Here is a 23,782-nt window from a genome sequence, read left to right as displayed (position 1 = left end):
ACTAGATGTTGTCAAAATATATAACTGAAATTTAAGCAAAGATTATTCCGTTTATATGTTGGATTATAAAAACGATACCTGAACATGCTGATCACTCTTCGAGCTTCACAGCAATGACTCATTTCAAACAGTACATGTCACATTACATGCCCTTGGCAATATAAATTGGGGAGAGAAGACATAAATAGAGATGATATACAGAAATTTTCACTTAAACACCAGATTATGGCAGGTCTTGTCACAAGGGTACGGACAATCTATAGCTTTGATGCTATACCGATCGAAATACCAGTTTCCGACTGATTTTGCTATCCCCTGCAGATAATTGATGGCATATGAGATCAAGACAGACTCTAGTGTGACAAAATAATGTGAAAATGAAACGACTGCAAATCCATAGATATTTGTTTCTTTATCCGAGTTTAAAGTGGAAAAAGGACATACCTTATTTCCAATAAGGGGAGGATTTTGAGAAAACCAGGTGTCTTGTCTCTCGGTCTGGCAATGAGAAAAGCAAGAATTTATGAACAAACCATTTTTACCGGCCCTCGAGAATCCGCTTACAGCTTTGAGCATCTGATTCCGGAAACCTAATAATTTGTTGAAGAAAGAAAAGAGATAACTGAATTCAGTTCCGAAACACAAAGCATTGAGCATGTAACTAAATCATCATCTCGAACACAAAGCATAATCAAACTAATGAGGTCACCTTGCAAAAACTTAATTTGCCATGCAGCACAGTTTGCATTATTGTTTGTGCATGCATGCCAAAGGCCATTAGGGTCTGCTGTTCGTGGAGCTAAACTGGCCTGGATCTGATTGAAGGAGAATAACATTTAAATTAATCATTCACTCGTCATCGTATCACGATTCTACTGCAAGATATCAGGTCTCATTCACCATATGAATCAGAAAGGAATGCGAGGATGAGAAATTATATATGAACGCACCTGCCATGTATCATAAGCTGCATTGACCAGAAAAAGGGGAGTCTTGACACTTGCAATTAAGTGCTGGGGGAAAAAGCACTGAAATTTGAACGACGAAGTTAATAATCAAGACTAAAAACAGAAGGGAAGCCTCATTCCAAAATTGGGTTCTTTGTATAATCTATATAGAAAAGGGAGTTTCTCTTAAGATAAAATAAATACAAGAAAAGAAATTACCAAAGTCGGGTTGAGGCGATTGGTACAACTCCATGGGAGATTCTTTTGCACCCCCTGAAAAATAATTGTATCTACATGATCTTAAAAGGTTCCGCACATCAAAGTTCAAACTAGCAGAACAAATTTTAGGAGTTCACAGATCAATGAAAAATTGCACGTCTTCGGTGTGTTAATCATAGAAGCTTCAATACACAATAAGCACATTCGAAGGTTGATAGTTTTAGTTTTAAATTGTAATATACCTGTAGGCTAACCACTCTTCTAAACATACTTCTCAAAGTGCGCCTACCAGATACATCAATTCTGCAATTTCAGATAACAAGGTTATTTATCTAAGTACCAAAAGGTATCGGGCATGCCAAAATTTGTTGAAGAAAGGATACTTACGCGTCAAGAAACAATCCACCATCGCTGAGGCACTTGACTTTAGTAGTTGAGGGAAACATTCCACGAAATCCATCGCAGTGGAGTACAGTTGCAACACCACCAGCAGAACATCCAGAAAGAAGAGCCTGAAATCCAATAGTAAAGTGTATAATACTAACACGAGTAAAATTATATCATCTCTCAAAAATTAACAATAACCTGATTAGCATAACGCATTCCCTTTGACATCAAGTCTTCCATAGCAGCTTTCCAGATACGTTGCCCTCGAAAATGCAATCGGGCAGCCTGATCATCAAATAAGCCATAATTTTGCAGTCATAATTCATAAATGATGAAGCTAAAAAAATGTCCTCCAGAGTTTTAGCGGTATACAATAATGAAAAAGTAATTAACTTAAACCAGAAACAATACATGCATCAGTGGTAGAACAAGAAATTAGTTCATTTGTAAGGTGGAAATGACCATACCAATTGAGGACATGATCAAGAATCCTGCGTAAAATTGTTTGTCATCCATAATTAAATGTGGAAAATTCTTTTGAAAGAACAGTAGCAGTGTGACATGTTCAAGCAAAAATAATAAGAGGAAGGCTTACAACCACATAGCCTTAAGCAGTGAGAAAAACCATGGTTGAAAAGCGATATTTCTAAACTAATCTAATGAACCGGGAGGGGATACGAACTTGAGTGCAAGGTGATATGCACACTACACTAACCGACTAGCTTAACTCACCTCAGCAATTTTTTTTTCAGTACATTACATCTATAAGAATGCTGCTTTCTTTGAACTTTGTTTGCATAAAAATTGTTTAACAAAAAAATTCTCAAGAACCTGTTACATCACAACCAGTGTAAAACAGCAACTTTTTCAAATTTAAGACCTCTGGATTTTGGAAATTAAGCAAACTGACCTCATTTTGACTGTCACCGCTGAAAGATGCACCATCACAATATCGAACTCTAACTCTGTTCCAGTTGTAAAAGTCTGCAATTGTTTGTTTTGCATCCAGAATGTCAGATTACTAATTACTTCAGAAAGAAAATGTAGGAAAAGTAGTGGTTTGTGTGTAATGAAATAAAGGACGCAGCCAGATATATAACCAGGGTTTTCTCCAGCCTTGTTGCTCAATATCCCTGAAAACGGTATCTGCTTCTCCATATATGCTGATGAACCACGACGAGTTTTCTTACGATAGACACAATTTCTGATTGTATCACACCATCCTCCTCCCTATCAATAAAAGAAGTTTAGCTCCTAACATGTTACAGGCAAGCCACCCAATAAAACAAGTTTAACCAAGGAAGGACAATTCGGCATCTTCTAAGTTCCTTCCTAAGATCTATTTCCTGTATCTCCTTTAGACACATATAAAAGGAAAAGAAGTGCAAATCATCTTTGCCGAACGAGAAACTAAGTCTAATTTGATCAGAGTTACTAATGAGAGATCCATCTAGAAGTACCAATGGTTAGTAACAAACAGAAGGTTTACTCAATCATCATAACTATTAATGGTGATGTGTCAAGAACAGAACTGCCATAATTCACTCTGTCAAGTGTGTATGACAGGTCTTAATTTCCCTCAGTTAAGACATACCTCCAACTGAACGAGCCAACTGTTTGCTCCTGACCCGTATCCGCGGTGGATGTGGTAAGCTGGTAATGTTCCATCTAGGCAGACTGCACATTGAAATATTGAATATCTGATTAGTCCTTCTTTTTGCGCAAGCATATGCATTATTTGGACACTAATCATATGACTCAAGGCATCACTTCCTTTCCTTTGCATTTCCTGGAATTGGCCACATGAGCATGTAACTAAGAAACAGATGATTTTACTTTCAACTATCAATGAATCCATTGAATCGTTCGACAAAGAAACAAACTTTAATAAACAAACAGAATCATAAGGAATAAGGGGTATGCACATCAAGATAAACAGTTAAATCATTGAAAAAACACAGTAATCTGTAAATTCTAATATCTTTTCCATTTTTCATTTTTGGGTGACCAAAGAGAACCTGCTCCTTTGGCAGCAGCTCCATTGATGAGAGTGAGACCCACCATCAAGGGTCTGGTGGAAACCCCATAACCATAAGCTGCATAGCCATACACATTACTCTCTGTATAATGCAGGTCTTGTTCCCGGGTGACATTCACTTCCCTAATAAAAGTTCCATCTGTTCTTCTGCAAAACAGTAACCCCATAAACCCCACAGCCCACAAAAGCTTCATGTTGGCTGACCCCAGAAATCTCATTGCGCATACAAATGGTAAAAACTAGAGCCAACACAGCGTTGAGAAAATAACAACAAAAAACCCAAATGATGATTGCAAAACTACAGTTCAAATCAGAGCTATTTTTTTATTTATTTCACTGTAATTCAGCTGAAGAAAGGAAGGGGGAGGCAGAGAGACAGAAACACACAGAGAATGTGGCTGAAGAACAACTTGGGTAATATGAAGAGGAATATCAATAAGATATGCAATGATTGTGAGTGCCTAATTGGAGGGATGTTGGTGCTCGCTCCCGCCAATTTACATATACTTCATTCTTTCCACTGTCATTTCAACTTTTTCATGGATTATTGAAATTATGTGAGGCTATTTTGGAAGTGTATTAAAATGACTGAAAATGTTTTTTTTTTAAAATGTTTTTGGGTTTCAAAAACACTTAAAATACTTTTTGGAAGAAGCATCAAATATGTGTTTCTTCTTCTAGAAATCACTTTAAGTGATTTTATAGAATTTATTTGCATTTTTACTAAGGATTGGTTTCAATAACATTTTCACAAAAAAATGCTATGAGTCTTGTTTTTTTTAACAAACGATATTATCTACACTAAGGGCGAAGTGGTGGGCTTAGCCTTACAATAGACTAGCATAATGTGGTTCAAATCCGCCTTTGGTGAGAATCAAATCTAAGGCTTCTTACTTACAAGAAAAAGGAATATCAATAGACCGTAGTACTAAATGACAATGTTTTGAGTCATTTTAAAAATACTTTCAAACGAGCTCGTAATGTCAATATTATGTGAGAAAGTCGAAACCATAGTCTATGTAGGTTGATAGAATTAGAGCTTTTAGGGACATTTTAACCTAATTAACTTCTTTTTTAAGTAAATAATGTATGCCTCTAAATTTAGAGTGGGGTTTAGTGATATTTGAGGGCAACCCTAAACCCTTATCCAGACTGACTTGTGAGAATGGCAGCCGACACTTTATTTGATCGCCAATCACACCTAGTCGAGAGCTGTACCACACTCATTTGGTATCTTTGCATGGCCATGATGTCCCCATGCTTATCAAATATTCAACTTTGTTATCCTAGTAGTTCACATTTCAACATCATGCACACCATCGTGAGTTCTATCCTAAAAGCTTACCAATGCTTTTGCATGTCCCACATTCGAGAAGAACTTGTCATAAGCTTGGAATGTCGTCGTGGGGTTATTTCATATTAATCATGCATTAGTAAAGTAAAAATGCATGACAATGTGTGATTGATTTGAAATACCGTCATAGTAGTATCACATATGTAGATAAGTTAATTTTCTTGCATCCACATCTATCATGACAACTTCTTCTTTTTTATAGTTTTTTAATACAAACGATATTAAAAGTGAGGAAAATCATACACATGATCAAAGTATAAAGTTAACTAATCATAATCACTTGAGTTACAATCTTTTTATATCATATGCGTTGGGGAAATTGGTCTTATAGTATTGAGCACTATATGAGGTTCATATATAGTTCACCAAATTGGAAATTCCCAAATTATATAGAATTTGATCACTTATAAATAATACAAGATGTTGTGGTCCATGCATCCATACCATGACATTGCCATCTATAGGGCTTTTGGCTTTTGGGAATTTTCATTTTTATGTCACGTAACATTTAGTACTCAAAACTCAAAATTTCTCTATGCATGGAAATGGAACTAGTACTAGTACTTGTACTTGGGGCATACACTTTGCTTCCTATTTTTTCACTTGGCCCCGTTTTGTTTTTCTTCCTTCTCTCCTGCCTTGGACACAATGCTTACACCACTTGCAGAGAAAGACTGAGGTCCTCCGGCTTTGAGCAACATTTCCTCGTCGACCGCAATGTCATTCTTATACTTGTACCATTTGGCACACCATACATAAATTCCGAAATTAACCACGCTGAGGATCGCGAGGAACCAATAGAAATAGTCCACGTGGCTTTTGTTCATGTCGCGCCCTTCCAGCCACCCCATTTTGTTCTTAGTGAACTTGCTAGTGATGGTGTTTATGAGATCAACAAAAACCGTGCTCAAGTAGTAGCCAATGGACAGAGAGAGCCAAGAGAAGGAAGTGGAAAGAGAGCGCATGCCGGCGGGAGCTTCCTTGTAGAAGAATTCCATCAGCCCCACAAGTGTAAACATGTCCGCTATTCCAAAGATTGCGTAATGGAAAGAGAGCCAGAAGAGGCTGATTTTGTGGTTGTGGTGAACCATCTCATGTTTTCGCTTCACTTCTACGAGTCCTGCTATGGCCATTGAGATAGCTGAGAGGACAAGCCCCACCCCGACTCTTTGGAGGTGGGTTATGCCATTGGGGTGACCCGTGATTTTGCTCAAGAGGGGAACGAAGGCAAATTCGTAGATGGGGATAAGGAGGGACATGAACACTAGAGGAATCACCGGGATTGAGGCAGATGGGACATCAAAATCGCCAATGCGCGTGTTCATGAGGGTGCCTTGTTGGATTGAAACGGTTTGCAATTGGGCTAAGCATGTGTTCATGAGGATTGTGCTTAGAAGAATAGGCATCATCCTTGTCAAAACCTTCACTTCTTCCACCTGCGTGACTGTGCAAACTTTCCATTTTCCTGCTCCGCTCAGGCCTGTAGGAAGAACGGCTGCCTTGTCTAGTAATCTGCTCAAAGAAAAGTTGTACTTTTCAGTCATTGCGATATTTTGTTTAGTTTGCATGCTTGCTTGAACAGCAAGTAACTATCGATCTAACATCTAATCAGTCACATACTGTCACGTGATCTGTTATTGCCAGAAACATGGTACATGCCGATTGTATGCAAGAATTGAAAGCGAACAAGTGGAGATAACAAATTAAGGGTTTGAGGACCATGCCTGAATTGACTGCTGTGGGGGATGAGCTCTGCTTTAGAAGCAGAATCGCGAGCGCGTATTTCATACAATTCATCGGAACTCTGGGGTACCTCCACCTTCCAGTTCTTTACAGACACCACCAAAACCTGCACAACAGGATCATCTCAAATTAATCAGTCCTCTGTTAATGGCATTACTAATCACTGTTTTTATTAGCTAAGTTACCAGACACGAGAGGAAGGGAGAGAAAGACCTCTAGAACCCTAATCAAAGGGCTGTCTCCTGGAACTCGGACGCGATAATATGGCCTTCCCAATGCAACAAAGATAAGACCAACCGCAGCGCAGGACAAGGAGATGATAAATCCGATATCCCATCCAACATTTGAGCTCACATACACCACAAATGTGACACCAACCACAGCTCCAACTGTTATGCTAAGCAAAAGCCAATTGAAGAAGCTGGCTATGAGCTTGTGCTCATTGGGATCTTTGGAGTTGAATTGATCAGCTCCTAAAGCCGGGATTGCTCCTCTGATTCCACCTCCTCCAAGTGCCACAAAGGAAATCGAAGCGTAAAACAGTAGGGCCTTTGTGCCATGCACACAGGTTGATTCCAGACAAGGTAGAGGTTGCAGTTTTGTGTAATGGGATTGAATAATGAGCAACATATATCCCTGGAAGTCAAAACACAGCATATATGTATTGATTAGTGTAGTCCGGCTATGAAACAGACAGTCTGTTTGTACTAAAGAACGAAAAGTCCTACATAAAGATTCCTATTGATTAACATTAGTTCTTTTTTTGTGTTTCCGGTTAAGATGAGTCAGATTAAGTAGGTTGGAAGGATGGAAAGAAACAAGATTTACCATCAACTCGATTACGCCAAAGAGTAGAGTCGTGTTGAGGCGATTCATATAGGCATCAGAGATGAATCCTCCAACAATGGTGAGCAAGAATGTAGTGCCCAAGTAATTTGTTGTGGTGGTTGCAGAGCCAGAGAGGTCAAAATGTATGACGAACATGAAGTATAAAACCAGGCTTGCCATGTTAGCCACAAAGCCTATGTTATCAAGGAACATCATTGCTGCACACAAAACACAGATACAACAAGAGCTCAAATTTCTGTCCCGAATTAACGTGATTTCGTAAAAATGACACATTTTTTATAGGGACACTTTGGATGCGGTCCCTAACTATCAATATTCTTTGATTGAAACCTTATTAGTTTTTAGTTTTTGATTGAGGTCCCTGACATTAATGTAATAATGTAAGTTACTATATTTTTTTAATTAAAAAATAAAAATTGAAATTTGTAATTGTTTATATTAATGAGATTTTAAATAAAACCCATAATTTATGGGATTAAAAATAATAAAATATAAATTATACTCTCTATTATATTGTGTGTGTGTGTATATGTATGGGTACATTAACCAAAATTAACAAAAAAAGTTATTGTACCAAAACATGGATACATTTTTAAATCAACGAAAAAGAATGTACCCATATAAGTTTAAACATGGATTAAAAAATTTGAATGGATTTTATATTAAAAAAAGGGTACATTTTACATATAACAAATTGATATATTTGAGAATGGGTACATTTAAGATTAAAAAAATTGAAAAGTTATATGAATGGGTACATTTAAGATTAAAACATTGAGAATCTTTTTATATATAAAAAAAAACTAATAGGTACAAACTTAATTTAATTTAATTTTTTATTATTTTGAAAATGTTTGAATTGAAAATTAATTAGAAGTTTAATAGAGGTGTGAGTATTAAACCCTAAATTAATTACTAATTTTTATATTAAAAAATTATATAACAAACATGTAAATTCATTATCACATTAATGCTAGGGACTTGAATCAAAATTTGAGAACTAATAAGGTCTTAGTCAATGAACAGTAAAAACTAGGGACCGGATACTAGTTTTTCCTTTTTTTTTTTATATAAGTGGGTTCCACATATAATGGTAGAGTCTGTTTCTATTAAAGTGTGTCATGCTGCACTAATCACTTACCAAAGATAAAATAGTTGGCCTTGAATCCACCTTGGTTCCTCTTCAAGGGCTCATAGGCCAACTCCTTAGCACCAAGTTCATTGTCCAACCCCTACAAAGTATAACCAACTAATATGAGAAAATGTAGTAGCTCTAATGAACAACCATGCATGTTCAATTTGTTTTTTTTTTTTTTTGGTGTAAAATGCTAATTGAATGAGCAAGGCATGACACTTTGAATTCACGGTCCATTCAACAACTGCTTTTAGAATGGTTAAAGAGCTTTTGAAAGCGTTTAGAGAAAAAGTTAAATGTTATTTGGTTCAAAAGCTTTTTTTTTTGGGTAATTGGTTTCTGAAACATTTTCAGAAACACTTGAAATTTTTTATAAAACCAATTTAAAAAGATTTTCACCAAAAACGTTTATGAGCAGAGGTGCTTTCGCCTCAGTAGTTACCATAGCCAAGGATGATAAGAGTTCCTTTGTTAAAGAAAAGGGTTGTTAGAGATTTTTGGGAGAAGAGTAAGGAGAGAGGGACTCCTACAGGTGTTAGCGGGAGGTTGCAAGTGCATAAATATATATAGACACATGTATTTATGATTAGGTGTGTTGTTAAGAGAGCATAAAATGTTACGCCATCCTGTCTAATGCCAGTGCCAGTGGCATCCTAATTGTGGGAAGCATACAAAAACAGTGGCATTCCAACTCCCAGATCCCAAATGCCAATGCCAAACAACGCCAGAAGCCGACGGACCGGCCGTGAGATCCAATCCAGCACAAGTATTCTCAATCATTGTCGCTCTGACAGCCATCTATAATCTAAGTTATTTATGCCCTTAATCATAATTTAATTTACAAATGCTATTTCAAACAACGTGAAAGATGGAGCCAAGGATGATTAGTTGGAGACAATTCCCCTAAGGTGACCAATGAGGGCTCACTTGGAAATGTTTGTTGAGCGAGCATTCATGTTCATAAGCGTTTTTGTTAAAAATGCATTAATGTAAATAGCATTTGGAAGTGCTTTGTGAAAAAATTCAAAAGTTCTGTCTAACAACTAAAGGTGCTTCTAAACTGCATTTGGACTTAAAAGTGCTTCTAGCTCATAGAAGCGCTTTTTGGAGAAGCACCTGCCAGGTTCAATCTTTATCAAGCTAATAAAAATTTCAACGTATTTATCATAAGAGCAATTCTTACAAAAATACTTATGAACATAAGAGCTTTTTAGAAAAGCAATCCAACTGGCGGCCCATAAGGCGTTTTTGGTTACACAAAAGCGTTTTTTGTCATGCAAGAGGCAGTTCCAACTGGAACCCGAGCCTTTGCTTAGTCTTATTCGAGGGCGTGAGATTCTGGCTGCTAAGTTACGGCCAGGAGGGGCATTAGATGCTTTTGGTGGCCTTTACAGTGGAAGATCATAGCTAGTAGCTACCCTACAAAAACGTCAACATTTAACTCCCCTTGCACTCCACATGTCCGAGTTTACAAGCGGATCTTCCAATCTGTTGCCTCCAAACTTCTTACAAGCTCATTGCATCATTCACGTCCCAGCCAGTCATCACCTTAGTATTTTCCATCATTTTGTAGTGCACTGCACTCGACCAAATCTGCTGTATTTTTTCAGTTAGATCATGAGCTATCGATAACTTATTGTACAATCCAAGTCGTAAGGAAAACGGGTTAGGCAGGTACGACGACCATTGCTTGTGCACGCTCAAGTCCGGTCGTGTTTGAGCATGACGAGCAGCAGACACAGCTCAAATAGTTGGTACAACATCGCATTCATTAGATTTTTCCGCAAGTATTCCTGTTTAAATAAACGAATACAACTACGACTATGCATTTGGTATCTCAAATGAATAGCTACAATAATCAATCAATAAATGTGGACAAAAATTTTCAGTTGATTACATGTATGGTTTCTATTTTTCGCTGAACGGGTCTTGTAGAGCATCATCATCATCTTCTACGCGACTGAAATAGTAATGTGACGCCACACAAACGAGTATGTCCGTGAGGATAAGACCAGCCACATCGAAAACAAACTTAGGAGCAAATAAACCCCATACCTGCAAGGTAAACATGTGGCTATGAGCATATCATGGGAAAAAACTATCATGAAAAGAAGAGAGATTCGTGTTAGGATGACGTTTTTACCATTAGATGCCGCCTATGCATTGTAACGCATATTATAGTGGCTGTGACCGAAGTGGCCGTGATGACCCCATAAATCATATACACCTAAAACATGAACAATAATCGACTCACTCGTGATCTTACTAAAAGAATCCCTTTTGTAAAGATAAAGCTCATTTCAGTGGCAAACATATGATCTATATGCAAGTCAATAAACTTACTAGAGATAGTCGCGTGAGCATGAATTTCTTCCCTTTCTCGGTCTGACCCAGGCGTGCAACAAGAAATGGAAGTCCAAATATTGGAAGGATGAGAGAAAAACCAAATGTGTCCATTGTAAGGAGGATTGCTTGGGGACCTAGGACGAACTCATCGAACCTGAAAATAATACAGGGTTTTAATAATCTAATCCACAGGGCAATGGATATAACTCCCACACTATGACCATTGACCACTAACAAAGGCAAAAGTGGTAGACAATCACTACTGAATTCTTTAGCTTTCAAAAGATACTTATCGGATACCCGTGACTCACCCAATAAATGCAGCACCGTATCGGAGGCCGTCAAAAGCACACCTGAAGGAAAGTTTGTTTTGGGTTATGAAACATAAAGAGGGCAAAAAATGAAGAAAACAATGCAAATATAATATAGAAAAATTCAACTCTTTTTGTAGGGACCAAACCAAAAGGATTATGAAAACTAACACAAAATGTGCTGACAAGAGAAATCAGAAAACACCCAAAGTAGGAAACAAGCAACAAACCAATGACCAGTGCAGAAAAACAGGCACACAGCAAAAAGGCTCCATTGAGTTACAGGGACAGGATCAAGCGACGTATTCCAACTGCCTCCATCTTTGGCATCCAGTTCTATGTTATCCAGCCTCATTATGCAATAACCTGGCAAAAGTCAAAACAGATTATTACATGTACCAAAACTTTGAGAACAAAAGCACAAATCATTTTATAAAACCTAACATGGTTTTTCTCCAATGAAACAACTTCTACGACCGACCATGTATTCAAAGCAGGGCTAAAAGATGAATTTTATTGGCCAAAACAATATCATTCAGTAGAAAAATAAAGCACCAAAACTATAAATAACTAAAACACGCACCTCCAATAAGGAATGCTAAAGCAATCCAGGGCCCCTGCTTTCCCAACAGAAGAATGACTGTTGAGCTCCAGGCAGAAAACATGGCCACTGTTTTAATATATAAGACTTTGCTGCAATCTGAGGATTTCCCTTTATTGAAAAACTGATTAAATGCCAGTAAAAACAATTGTCCAAATCCAATGGCATATATCAGTCGAGGAAGGTTATTTCTTCCAATGCCTTTAAGCACCTCATCCAGATTCAATATGTTACTTTCTGAAGCCCAATGCACTGCTATTAGTATATAACTTATATTGGTTCCTATGACAATATACTTCCAAATCCCCTCAGAAGAGCTTCCAGTAATAGCCTTGCGCAGCAAGATTGCCAATAGAATCAGGGCAACTACTGGTAAAACTTCAGCGAGAATATTCCAAACTGGAAACCCTGCAGTGATCCTGAGCATCCACGAAGGATATGCATTAATAATTTCAGAACTAGGAGCCTGCTTTGACATTCCAACTTCAATAGTAAATCTGCAAATGGTGATCAGAAGAAGGAAAACAAATGCCTGCACTTACATCAGTGAAAAATGATCATTACAGGTAACAATATTTGATCTAGTTCTATCAGAAATGAAATCACAAACTTGTAACAGTATGTCCGCAAAAAATGATTAATTAGAATTAGGGTCTTGGGTGGGGGCACAGTAAAAGAAACCGGAGGTAAACAACTACTTACTTCTAATATCATCTTCTTCTTCATGATTGAATATCGCATCTTAATCAGTCCAGTTGTGGCCAAAAGAAAGCATGCCGCTTTTCCTTCTTCCACTGATCTCAAGATTGACAATAAAGAAAAAGAGAAAAAGTTACTTTGCCAACGTGAGCATTAACCATGGATTATGTGCATCCATATATAAATGAGCAGTAATTATTACTTACAGATAAAACTATTCGAGAGGAAGCTGCATGCACGCATCACCACCATAAAACAAGAAAAAACTAAACCGAAGGATATCCCAGAATCTCCAGATGAAGTAAAAGAAAAACCAAATTGCTCTTTCACTTTCTTAATTGCAATGAAATGCATAAGAAGTGACATCAACATAATGCCAAGTCCAGCACCCATCATCTTTAAATTAAACTCAGTCCATTTGGAGCGTGCAAGTTCAGCAACACTTGCCAGGAAATCAGAATACAAATCAATTTGCCTCTTAAGAGCAGGCAATAATTCATTCTGGCTTTCCTTTTCACGTGAAAGCAATTTCTTTGTAGCATGTGACCATTTCTCCTCTGCTTTAGCATACATGCCTGCTATGTGTAACAAGTCTTCGTGGGAAAATCCAATAACTGATGAAGCTGAATAAATATCTATATATCTTTTTACCTATACACGAAGAATCCAACAATTATTTCAGATAAATGATACACGAGGGTTAAATTTTTCATCCAAGAATTGATGAAGTACATTGACATAATATAAAATGCTAGAGTAATACCTGCCAAGAATTGGTGCAGAGAATATTGGCATAATTCAGCATCCATTGTTCCAACTTTGAATGACTTTGGGAATTGCCCACACTATCTTCAAAATTCCATGTTCCAGCACCTAAAGCATATAGCTGAGGATTAACTCGCCCAATACTGAAAATAAAACAAATAAAAGTGATGTAATTCCTTCAACAACAAAAAGCTAAAGTAATGACACAGTGGTACAGAGGTGAACAATCCATTGGACATTGATTATTGTGATTTCTACATCATAGAATTCAGAAATGAAGGAAGCCAACATATGTTCCAGGATATGGAAACTGGAACAAATATTAGACGCCATATATTAGAAATCATGTTTTCCAGCAAGTTACGCTTTGTGTAGGATCACCAGACATTGTCAACTGGACACAAAGTGGATAGATTTACAGTGTGCAATGCTCTCAAAAATTGAGTACCATGAAAACAATGCAAACCAAACCCATATAATCCAAACGCAGGATCATGTGACCTCTCACAAAGATATAAACAACAACCCAGTTTGTATGACATTTTGTGTATTAACAGAGTCTCAATTAGGTTAACTACAGTGACAGCTTCATCCAATAGATTGCCTTACAGTCTTTTATTTATTTATTTATTTTTGGTCTGGAAATGAGCAACCTGGTAAAATGTTGTCCATATATAAGCAGTAGGCACTGGCTCAAATAAACGAATGTTGACTTCATGGCCATTGAATGTTTCATTTCATATTTCATCGAAAGTATTGGCTTGCCCATGGTATAATATAGTGTAGGAAAAAAATAAGAAGCCGAGGTAGTCATGTAATGATCAATAAAATCAATAAGTAATGACAATCATAATGGCAAAACTTAAATTGACAGGATGCTTACACTACACCTTCCAAAAGGAAAGGGGATACCAAGAAGCGCTGATATTGTCACTGCAAAGTCAAGCTGCAGAGAGTGACTTGACTAAGGATGGGTGATTGGCAAGTAAGACAAAAGAACAAATATATTAACCCATTATTACCTGCTGGAAGGAACTGGCACAAATATTCCTCCCATCCTGAAGCCAAACAATAAATAATTTAATCAGAACAAAAAATTAACTTATGACTCATAAAAACCTAATTAAAAATGCCATTTGAACAAAGAGATTTTCTTCTTTAAAGTTCTCTTAAGGCTAATAGGACTCATACCTATGGAGAGTCTGAAAGACAAATTAGTTTTATGACCAATCGAATCAAGTTTCAACAATCCCTTTAAGTAAAAGGCAAAATTAGATTTTGAAAATTTAAATTATTTAATTGTCCAACCATTTTGAATGTTTCTCTTTTTCATTTTCAACGAAATCAATCTTGAGCCTCCATAAAATATAAGAGAAGAGTAGCAAAGGGAGCAACTCATTCGTAGGTAGAAGATTTTTATTGTACTTTGGGAGAGAGGCGGTACCAAGTCTAGTTCACATGATGAAGTATCAAACTCTAATAGTATGGGAGATGGAGGATTCTTAAAGCTCACAGCAAACATTGATGTCTCAACCTGCATTGTGTTTTATTATTAGCACGAGTAAAACAAAATAAAAAATAAATAAGCATTAAGAAAAACATGTTTTAATACGTACCTCTTCAGCACTTCCTCCACCATGATCTCCATTCACAGTCTGACCATGATCGCCCATCACAAGTAGCAGAGTATTTTCATGTAAGCCCCCTGGCGCAGACTGCCTCTCCAGTGCTTCAACTACTTTCTAAAGCAAACTGATCAGTTTGTTGAGGAAATTAGGGAAGGATAGATAAAAAGGCTAGACCTATAGCACATTATTAGGTGAACAAGGCGTAGCAACGGCACCAACCAGCAAAATGTAAGTTCCTAAAAGGCTAAAACTATTCAATATTTTGAAAAAATGACCCAAAGGTTGGAACGAAAAGGAACCAAATTCAGAAAGTTGAGGGAGAATCATAATTTTGATAAAAATTCCCATGTGTTTGGGCTTCAAAATTGTACTTTCATTGCTTATCATGGAAGAAAAGCAAAAAAACACATAAAAGATATCATAAAAACTGGGTAATTTATCACAGGGAGCCAAGTAACAGCCAACTAGCAAGTAAACAAAAATTAGGAATCCATGGAAGCAAAGCGTCCAATGAAGCATACTTGCTCAGAGCGATTTTCATATGTGAGTTTGAGGACTTACCAGCAAGACGTTGTTGTATTGCTCCAACTTTTCTATCATTTGCACAGAATCAACCCCAAATATGTGCCCAGCATGATCCTGAGCAATGAGAAAATTTAAAATAAATAAATAAATAAATTATACACAGCTTTCATTAGAAGAACATAATCTGCTTCTCGTATGAAACCCTTAGAGCAGGTCTATACAATTGGAAACAAAATATCCAAATCTATTTATCACTGCAAAAGGTAAGCAAACAAACCGTACCACTCCAAGAAAGTGTGCGATAAGAACATCCCAATCTTCTTGGTACAAGAATGGAAGAAGGTGGTCAATGCATCCGTTGTCCACCTGGAACAGAAAGACAAATTACTTCTAGCCATGATCATATTCAACAATATGACTGAATTCAAGGAAGGTTAAAAAACTTGGAATTTTTTTGTAAGGCGTACCGTATCAAGATCTCTAACATTAAAAGAGGGGTAAGGAAAAGATTTTTCAAAGTGATGAGGAAACAACTGCGTCCATGTATCATCCCCCATCATCACAACTCGCTTTCCATTTTTAGCCAACTGCAAGTAGGTCCACGTTTCAGATTGGCAACAATAAGAAGTTATACAATTTGAAAAAAAAAGAATTACTATCCAATACAAGAAATTATGCCAAGTAAAATCATGGGAGGGGGAGAGAGCAACTTGATGTATCAAGTTATCTTCAACTATAGCTGGAGCACCAAAGCTGTTCCCAACATCAATAAAAGTCGGCAATCCACCAGTTGTCAAGCCCTACAAAACATTGCAAGGGAAGCAATTGATAAAGTTAACATGCATCCTTGGCATAAGGCCTGCAAACAGGCTCTAATTCACCAAATTCGAAATATCAAAGCATGCATTGCTCTACACTAGAAACGCAAACTAAAGGCATGGAACAGTAAATCATAATCCATGAAAGGATAAGCTTAAAGTGGTGCACGAGGCATTGTGCAAAGCAACCATCTTGAAGCTAACATTACAATTTAGAACAAGCAAGCGAAAAAGCTAACCTTCAAACGCTGCAAACTCGTCGTGGGCGGATCAGCAATGGCTTTGAAAATCCGAGCAGACGATGCATTTCTAGCTGCAAGGTCTTGTACAAGCTGTAATTTGTTCATCCATGGCTTCAATTCTGCAACATAACATTTATCAAGCACCCGACTTTACAATCGCAATCGTATTGCAGGCAATGACTAGTGGAGTGAGAATTGAGAATGCTAACCTTGAAAGAAAGTACTCGGAGCTACAAAATCAAACCTGAGAAAAACAAAGAGATTAACAAAACTGAGATTGCCCACATGACTTTCTTCGATAAATTTGATAAATTTGAAACGGGGTTTACCTGAGAGCGTCGAAAACGATGATTACAAGCCGCCCAACAGCAGGCTTGCTCCAGCAACGCTGCTGATTCGGCTCAACGGTGTCATTTCGGTTCAGGGTTTCTGGAACGGAGTATGAGCAAGGCGATTGGGAAGCGTCGGAGCAGTTGCTGTAAAAGGGAAGCTCCGTCCGGGTGAGAAGAAAGCCTCTGGTGAATAAGAGAATGGCGACGACGTGAAGCGCCATGACCGCCCAGTGAATCCATATTCCTTTACCCATCTTGCAAGTAATTGCAGGAAGAAGAAAGGGTCGCTGGTTCCTGGGTTTCTTGTGAGATCTTGTATTTAAAGGCAGTGACTGCCGCGCGTTGATGGCGTTTGATTCATTGGGCTTCCAATTTTTAACACTCTGCTTTTCCTTCGACATGCTCTGTCAACTTAGGTCTACTGATATTCTTCTTTATTCGTAAATAAGGGCACATATGTATTAGTCCATTGTAATGTTAAGCGCATTCTTTCTCTTAATGTAGATAAAATTGATTGTTCAAAAAATTAAAAATAATCAAATCTTACACTTTCAATTCGGACTAAGAGCAACTCCAGCGGATGCTGGTTGCTCGGGCGATCGGGCGACAGGGAGGAGAAAGGGCCTGAGGGCCGGTGGGAGCAGCTCCAGCGGGGAAGGGCCCGAATGAGGGTGGGAGCCCGAGCGAAGGGGGGGTGGGGAGTCGACGGGCCTGTGGCCCGAGTGTTTTGCAATTTTTTATTTTTTTTGTGTCAGAGAAAGAGAGAGAGAGAGAGAGAGAGAGGTTTTTTATTATTTAAACAAACAAAAAAAATTATTATTTTGATTGCTTATTGACAGGGGGGGAGGGTTCCAAGGGTGGAGATGTAAATGGCAATTACTGTTCATTAATGGTAGTTACTATTCATTTAAGGCAGTTACTGTTTAATAGGGTGGATTGAATAGTGGATTGCCAGGGTAAGAGCTCCATGGGTGAAATTGCTCTAATGTCTTTCTCATTCACAGTTCTGTTAATTATGTCAGTTATTTTCATCCATTTTGTACTATATAAGCCTCGGAACATGGTGCGATGTGTAAGTTCCAATTCTTCTCCAAATAATTTCAAATTGAGAGTTAATTTTGTTGCGAATGTAGTATTTTGATGGTGATACGCCTAAAAGTCGGTTATGCGTGCATTGCAGGTGATGAAATTGAGGAAAAATTGCGACGAAATTGAGGAAAAATTGCGACGAAATTGATAATTGAGAACATTGACACGAATTGAAAGTTCAAAGAACTCAAAACCAATTTGAAAATGCGGAGGACAAAGTAGAATAAAGTCCAAAGTTAAAGAGGTTTTGTAAGTTTTCCGTTGAAAATGGATACATTTTTTCAAGTTTTCAACTTATAACAGTAATCATGTTGTTCCATTTAGAAAAAAAAATTCTGATTTTAATTAAATTATAAGGTTTCAAAACACAATAGTAGTGCACTCGGTCTGTAACTCAATAGAGTTTAGAGTGTATAACTCAATACAGAATCAAAGCCAAAGCATGTTCCTTTGACAAATTTGAAAACATTCTTCCGGCAAGGCTTTTCTTGTCGATCAGTCAGTCAGTCAGTCAGCTGAAATCGCTCCATTTTATCATCGGGATACAACTTCACCGTGTTAAAAATGAAGATTCTTCTTCCATGGATGCGCACCCTATAACGGTGCCACGAGCTGACCCAATCATCGGTCTAGTTTCCCTCCATTTTAACGGCTTAGCTGATGGATTGCAAACCCTCACCAAACCCAACTTCACAATGTCAAACCTCCCGGCACCAGATTGTTCCCACCTGAGAGCCTTCCCTCCCAGAACATATAGTTCGTGCCTTAAGGCAGCAAAACCGTACCCAAAAGCCTCCAGCAGCCGAGGGTGATCATGAAAAATCACCGACGGAACTGAGCCTATGGTGTACCACTCTCCCTTTTCAGTATCCCTTGTTTTAATCAAGCTCTCGCCCCAGTCTACAACAGTATATATTCGATTATCTCCAATCACCTGAGCTGCAAATTGCATTGCCCTGGAAAAAGGCCAGATGTCTTCCACAGTGCGCCATGTTCCATCGGATGGAGTAAAAACCTCAGAGGTATTTTGGTCTGGCAGGCCTACTTGATCACTGAGAACATGAAATCTGCCTTTGAATGACAAGCCTAAGCAGTCCATCTGAGGATTGAGCATTGGTGGCAACGCCTCCCATCTGAAAATTTCAAACAGTTATAACTCGATTAAAGAATTACCAGATTAGGAAAGAAAACCGAAGAAAGAAATACAACTGAATCAGTTGGCTATAATATTCTCACAAACACGCATCCACACATACACGTTAGGTTATCTGCTATTAATACCGTCGGGCCTCACTTTTAACGAGGGGGGATCAAGATAAACATAAGAAAAGTCAGTAATTTACCAAACCTCAAGGAAGACTGAAGTAGTTTGCTCAAAAAAGAAACGGCGAAATGTAATATAGCAAGAAATGAAAAACGAAAAACTTTTCCATATGTAAAAATGACAGAAGCAGTGATAGTAACATCAGATCTCAGACATTATTGCCAAATATAGTAACATACTTATTAGCCACAGGATCATAAACCTCAGCAAGAGCAAGCCCTCTGGTGCAAGATAAGTTGCGGCCCCCAACAACGTAAATTTTACCAGAAACAACACTACATGCAAAATGAGTACGCGGTGTAAGCATGCTTGCCACACTGGTCCATTGTTTCTTAAACGGATCAAACTGCATCACCTCATTTGTTACCAAAGACTTTAGGTGGGGAACCGGTGGGTCATTCTGCGCATAGGACCCTCCAATAACGAAAAATCGGTTGCAGACACCAATACTTGAAAATCCAAAGTGTTTCCAGTCACCATGAGCGGTGGGAATCTTTGGCAAAGGATGCCACCTATCAGCTTCAGGATCATAAGCAACCCACTCATTGTTAGATCCTTCTGTAAGAACAAACAGCCAGTCGCCGCACCATCCTTCTCTAGCTTTATAGTTAGCATAGTCCGAGCTGCGTAATAAATCTCTCCACGTCTTTGAGACAGTTTCAAGCAATCCATGGTACCCATGAGACACCTTTGCCAAGCATCTCAACGCCAAATCATCAGACAATCCAGGAATAATACACTGGTGCAGAGACTCCCTATATTCCAAAAGATAAACCAACCAAATCCTTGAGACCGAATACTGGAAAACCGAAAAAATGGAAAAACTACATGCATATAGAACTATAGACAAGATAAAGGCCAGTTCTTTGAAAAAGCAACAATTGTATTTACCAAATATAAACTAAAAAAATTAAAAACAACAGCAAAAATAATTTTATGTAGGGAACTGAGAGAAACATTACACCATTTTTAAAAATCTTAAGCATGGCATTCTTGCTGAGAAAAATTGATATCTAGTTGAGAACTGAGAAAAACAATTTCTTACATGTTTCCAATATATCCAGAAGAAAAAAATGGCTCCTTTTGGTTATCAACCTGAAATGGGCATCGGCAACTCCGCTACAGGAATCAAATACCAAATTGAAAATCAAACCCTTCTGATGAATATCCTGCAATTTTGAATTGGGGTTCAGATAACTAAGCAGAAATACAAATTTCATTCATTAAAATTGAGAAATATGTAAAAATAAATAAAATTAAATAATTCAATGGGGGAGAAGACTTACAGAAATAGCAGGTAAATGGATTGTTGGCCTTCAGCATTCTGGGCAGAAAATCAAATCCAAGCTAGCTTCTTTGCAGTTTCAGCGGCTCCAATCCTCTGTGGCTCTTATCACTTACTTTCAGAAATGCTTGATTCAGAAGAAAGAAGAAGAAGATGGAGTTGGGGATAAATTGGTTTTTTCTTGTACTTTTTCGTGACGACCTAAATATTCTTTTGTTGATGTAAACATAATGAATAACATAATCATGTACTCCCGTCGCTATCCCTACCTAGAAATTAACTTGGCTATTCAATAGATAAAGGAGTTCTTCTTCAAGATGTTTGTGGAATTATATCAAATAATCAGAACCGTTCATATAATAAACTATTTAGTCATTGAATTGTATAAAAATATATGATCAAATGCAATAAAAGTATTACAAAATGTCTATTTATTTACTACAGTTAATTGACTAAACACTCTTGTTTTTAATTAAATTTTTTGCAAAGATAATATCGACAAAATGATTGATAATACGAACGAAGCTGATAAAAAAGATAAAATACCGTAAATCAATAACACGATACTTTGAGGATTAACTCCTCCTCGAGGTATTAATAAGAAAGCTGTTGACCAAACTGAAAGTCGAGGAGATAGATCAGATGAAGGTCATATTAAGACACTTCTAAAAAATTTCACAACTAAAAATGAAATTAATATTTCGCTTCATTTGTAAGTGAAAGGTTTTAAGTTCGATTTTTGTAAAGTCTAATTTGAACCACATTATTGCTATCGCATTGTGAAACTTAATCTACTATTTTACCCCTTAATCTTGGTAATATCATGGGTTCAAAAAAAAAATTAATGGAGGTAAAATTTTCCTATTAATTTATAGCAGGCCGGACTGGCACTGCCGGCCGCGGGGCTTGCGTCACGAGGTAATGGGCTATCTTACGGGTCGGCCCATTTCTTAACATAACCCACGAAACTTAAGGAAGCCTCCCATGCACGCGCAAGTCACGTGATTAGAGTCCTACAAAATAAATCACGGAAAGGAAAAGAATTGTAACCGCCAAGCCGAAGCGTCTTGGACTCTCTGGAAGGTGCTTTTCGTACGAACCAAGAAGCCAAATTGATTCGAGAGAGGAGGCCGTTGCACTCGAAGATCAACCAATTCAACGCTGCTCGAAGCTCAAGAATGGTGATTGGAAATCGAAGGCCGCGATCGAACGGAATGCTGCCGCTGCTGGCACTTCACGCCGTCAGCGAGTATTACAGGCTCGAACGGAAACCGCGCGTCACCGCCGGACTCATCGCCGCCAACGCTCTCGTCTACTTGCGCCCAGCTTTTCTCGACAATATTCTTCCATCAATTCAAGAAGTCGGGTTCAATCCTCACCTCATCCTCAAGGTAATTTCTCATTTCTTACTCAAAAATCCCAAATTGTTGTAAAATTTTAATTTTTGCTCTTCTTATAATTGCATGTATGCAATAAAATTTGAATTGTAATGTTTTGTTAGATTTTTGTATGAACAATGTGAATAATAACCCAAGTTTTGTTACTCTTTCAGTTTATTTTTCACATTTCTAAGTTATGAAAAACCCCAAATTGTTTGTAATGTGCTAATTTCGGTCCTGTCCATGTATATGATAGAACTTGAAATATTATTTTCTGTTAGAATTTCTAGAAAGCTACAACCTTTTTGTTGTTTTGATTTCATATGTCAATTGGGTTTAATGGGATCATTGTAAATTAGTGTGGGTAAGTTGTTTCTTTATTTTTTTGCAAATTTTATAGTTTTGATTCTGTATGTGAATTATACATTGATGTGGACAAGCTGTTTTTGCAATTGGTTTGAACAGTATGGGGACTTGAAGCGGTTCTTCTTGTCGCCGTTCTACCACGCCGGAGAGTCTCACTTGGTTTACAACATGCTCTCCCTGTTATGGAAGGGGATTCAGTTAGAATCTTCAATGGATAGTGCTGAATTTGCATCCATGGTTGCTGTCCTGTTGGGTATGTCCCAAGGAATGTCACTGCTGATTTCCAAGTCTCTACTCATGTTCTTCGACTATGACCAGTCTTACTACTATGAATACTCTATTGGGTTTTCTGGGGTTCTCTTTGCCATGAAGGTTGTGCTCAATTCACAGGCTGAGAACAGTTATGTGTATGGAATTCCAATACCGTCTCATTATGCTGCGTGGGCAGAGTTAGCTCTTGCCCAAATGCTGGTACCTGGTGTCTCTTTTATTGGCCATTTGGGTGGAATACTTGCCGGTCTTGTCTATATCCGGCTGAGGGGTTCATATAATGGTTCAGACCCACTTACTGCTATCTTCAGAGGTGTTTTTGGTGTGCTGAAATGGCCTGTGAGGTTTTTACAGCGCTTGTTTCCGCGGAGGCAAATATCTGGTAGAGGACGTGTTGGTGGGGGTCAGAGAGGAATGTCTGTAACTGGTTTCTGGAGGTGCCATGCTTGTACGTATGAGAATTCTGCTTGGCTAGATGTATGTGAAATGTGTTCGACAAATAGGAGAGGGGATGGCTATGGCAATGGCAGTGGCATTTCACCTCGATCACCACATTATTCCGGTGACCTTACTTTGGAAGAGTTACGACGGCGGAGGTTGGAAAGATTTGGTAGATGGTAGGGTCCTAAGGCTTGTTACAGATGCCTGGTGGTGTTGGCAATGCAGGACATGTAAATTCAAATACCCCTTCTTCCCCTCTTCCCATTTCATTTGAATGTTTCAATCCGTCATCATTGCTCGCACCTGATCTTATGCTGTTCTGTCGATCCATTTTATTAAAACTTTGAACATTTTGTCTTGAGCAATCTGATCTTTGAGAATGCTATGGTCGTAGGATGGCCTGCTTTTATGTTTTGTGTATGAACATATATACTTCCAAAATGCTATAAATAGGAAGAGTTGATGAAGGTCACAGAAGGATTTATCTGATCATATATATCATCAAACATTTCTCAACGGTTGAGATTGATTTGATGAGCAAGTTTATACGATAAAGGTAAGTAGGAGAGCATGGGTGGTCAAGAGAGTTTCGTCGATCGAATCATAAGGAGAATGAAACTATTTGTGGAGAGCATGATCCCCGTGTAACACTTCTACAGTAGGCCGAAAAATTGAGTGTGACATCAATA

General features: G+C 38.0%; 5 protein-coding genes across 9 annotated transcripts; 1 reads left to right on the top strand and 4 right to left on the bottom strand.

Moving 5' to 3' along the window:
* Positions 1-8: 8 nt before the first annotated feature.
* On the bottom strand, positions 9-4,123 carry LOC126608492 (pectin acetylesterase 10-like). 2 transcript variants are annotated; one of them, XM_050276425.1, is made up of 12 exons: positions 3,572-4,123; positions 3,148-3,230; positions 2,654-2,783; positions 2,464-2,537; positions 1,752-1,838; positions 1,554-1,678; positions 1,409-1,469; positions 1,167-1,220; positions 951-1,028; positions 710-815; positions 445-590; positions 9-315 (listed from the first exon to the last, which is right to left on the bottom strand). In XM_050276425.1, the coding sequence occupies exons 1-12, from the start codon at positions 3,807-3,809 to the stop codon at positions 208-210; spliced, it is 1,290 nt and encodes a 429-aa protein (XP_050132382.1). In that variant the 5' UTR covers positions 3,810-4,123; the 3' UTR covers positions 9-207. The 2 variants fall into 2 exon arrangements, with proteins under 2 accessions (XP_050132382.1, XP_050132381.1); XM_050276424.1 differs by lacking the exon at positions 3,572-4,123 and having other exon boundaries at positions 3,148-3,564.
* Positions 4,124-5,382: 1,259 nt separating this feature from the next.
* Positions 5,383-7,732, bottom strand: LOC126608491 (protein NRT1/ PTR FAMILY 4.6-like). The gene is made up of 4 exons (XM_050276423.1): positions 7,517-7,732; positions 6,902-7,324; positions 6,670-6,794; positions 5,383-6,457 (listed from the first exon to the last, which is right to left on the bottom strand). Exons 1-4 carry the CDS (start codon positions 7,730-7,732, stop codon positions 5,545-5,547), a joined length of 1,677 nt encoding a protein of 558 aa, XP_050132380.1. The 3' UTR covers positions 5,383-5,544.
* Positions 7,733-10,420: 2,688 nt separating this feature from the next.
* LOC126608722 (GPI ethanolamine phosphate transferase 3-like) lies at positions 10,421-17,328 on the bottom strand. Of its 4 annotated transcripts, XM_050276716.1 has the most exons (21): positions 16,937-17,327; positions 16,817-16,851; positions 16,605-16,726; positions 16,258-16,347; positions 16,015-16,134; positions 15,830-15,913; positions 15,584-15,661; positions 15,011-15,136; positions 14,839-14,928; positions 14,417-14,452; positions 14,278-14,340; positions 14,048-14,154; positions 13,393-13,537; positions 12,836-13,280; positions 12,633-12,724; positions 11,913-12,462; positions 11,560-11,695; positions 11,330-11,371; positions 11,016-11,172; positions 10,816-10,899; positions 10,421-10,727 (listed from the first exon to the last, which is right to left on the bottom strand). In XM_050276716.1, the coding sequence occupies exons 1-21, from the start codon at positions 17,191-17,193 to the stop codon at positions 10,581-10,583; spliced, it is 3,006 nt and encodes a 1,001-aa protein (XP_050132673.1). In that variant the 5' UTR covers positions 17,194-17,327; the 3' UTR covers positions 10,421-10,580. The 4 variants fall into 4 exon arrangements, with proteins under 4 accessions (XP_050132673.1, XP_050132674.1, XP_050132672.1 ...); XM_050276717.1 differs by lacking the exon at positions 14,048-14,154 and having other exon boundaries at positions 14,285-14,340; positions 16,937-17,326; XM_050276715.1 differs by lacking the exon at positions 14,048-14,154 and having other exon boundaries at positions 14,285-14,340; positions 16,015-16,347; positions 16,937-17,328.
* Positions 17,329-18,347: 1,019 nt separating this feature from the next.
* LOC126608985 (F-box/kelch-repeat protein At1g16250-like) lies at positions 18,348-20,923 on the bottom strand. Its single transcript, XM_050277004.1, has 4 exons — positions 20,639-20,923; positions 20,398-20,521; positions 19,532-20,107; positions 18,348-19,161 (listed from the first exon to the last, which is right to left on the bottom strand). Coding segments are annotated over exons 2-4 (1,161 nt in total). The 5' UTR covers positions 20,400-20,521; positions 20,639-20,923; the 3' UTR covers positions 18,348-18,578.
* A 750-nt stretch (positions 20,924-21,673) lies between these two features.
* Positions 21,674-23,502, top strand: LOC126608976 (rhomboid-like protein 14, mitochondrial). Its single transcript, XM_050276997.1, has 2 exons — positions 21,674-22,028; positions 22,482-23,502. The coding sequence occupies exons 1-2, from the start codon at positions 21,816-21,818 to the stop codon at positions 23,271-23,273; spliced, it is 1,005 nt and encodes a 334-aa protein (XP_050132954.1). The 5' UTR covers positions 21,674-21,815; the 3' UTR covers positions 23,274-23,502.
* The last annotated feature ends 280 nt before the right edge of the window (positions 23,503-23,782 follow it).

The sequence above is a fragment of the Malus sylvestris genome, chromosome 16, assembly GCF_916048215.2.
Source record: "Malus sylvestris chromosome 16, drMalSylv7.2, whole genome shotgun sequence".
NCBI classification, from domain to species: Eukaryota; Viridiplantae; Streptophyta; class Magnoliopsida; order Rosales; family Rosaceae; genus Malus; species Malus sylvestris.
The sequence above is the reverse complement of the archived record's forward strand: the minus strand, read 5'-3'. Positions and strand labels throughout refer to the sequence as shown.

Excerpts from the sequence above, each read along its gene's own strand:
- LOC126608492 (XM_050276424.1), bottom strand. The coding sequence starts at position 3,480 with ATGTGCATACCCCTTATTCCTTATGATTCTGTTTGTTTATTAAAGTTT. Across the intron at positions 2,784-3,147 it reads GTTGGCTCGTTCAGTTGGAG|GGAGGAGGATGGTGTGATAC; the intron begins GTATGTCTTAAC and ends TTTTATTGATAG. Across the intron at positions 316-444 it reads CTCCCCTTATTGGAAATAAG|GGGATAGCAAAATCAGTCGG; the intron begins GTATGTCCTTTT and ends AATTATCTGCAG.
- LOC126608491 (XM_050276423.1), bottom strand. The coding sequence starts at position 7,732 with ATGATGTTCCTTGATAACATAGGCTTTGTGGCTAACATGGCAAGCCTG. Across the intron at positions 7,325-7,516 it reads TTGGCGTAATCGAGTTGATG|GGATATATGTTGCTCATTAT; the intron begins GTAAATCTTGTT and ends TTTGACTTCCAG. Across the intron at positions 6,458-6,669 it reads CCCCACAGCAGTCAATTCAG|ATTACTAGACAAGGCAGCCG; the intron begins GCATGGTCCTCA and ends TTCTTTGAGCAG.
- LOC126608722 (XM_050276715.1), bottom strand. The coding sequence starts at position 17,193 with ATGGGTAAAGGAATATGGATTCACTGGGCGGTCATGGCGCTTCACGTC. Across the intron at positions 16,727-16,816 it reads TCCGAGTACTTTCTTTCAAG|AATTGAAGCCATGGATGAAC; the intron begins GTTAGCATTCTC and ends GTTATGTTGCAG. Across the intron at positions 10,900-11,015 it reads TGCTCACGCGACTATCTCTA|GTGTATATGATTTATGGGGT; the intron begins GTAAGTTTATTG and ends TTCATGTTTTAG.
- LOC126608985 (XM_050277004.1), bottom strand. Across the intron at positions 19,162-19,531 it reads TATGATCCTGTGGCTAATAA|ATGGGAGGCGTTGCCACCAA; the intron begins GTATGTTACTAT and ends TGAAATTTTCAG.
- LOC126608976 (XM_050276997.1), top strand. The coding sequence starts at position 21,816 with ATGGTGATTGGAAATCGAAGGCCGCGATCGAACGGAATGCTGCCGCTG. Across the intron at positions 22,029-22,481 it reads ATCCTCACCTCATCCTCAAG|TATGGGGACTTGAAGCGGTT; the intron begins GTAATTTCTCAT and ends TGGTTTGAACAG.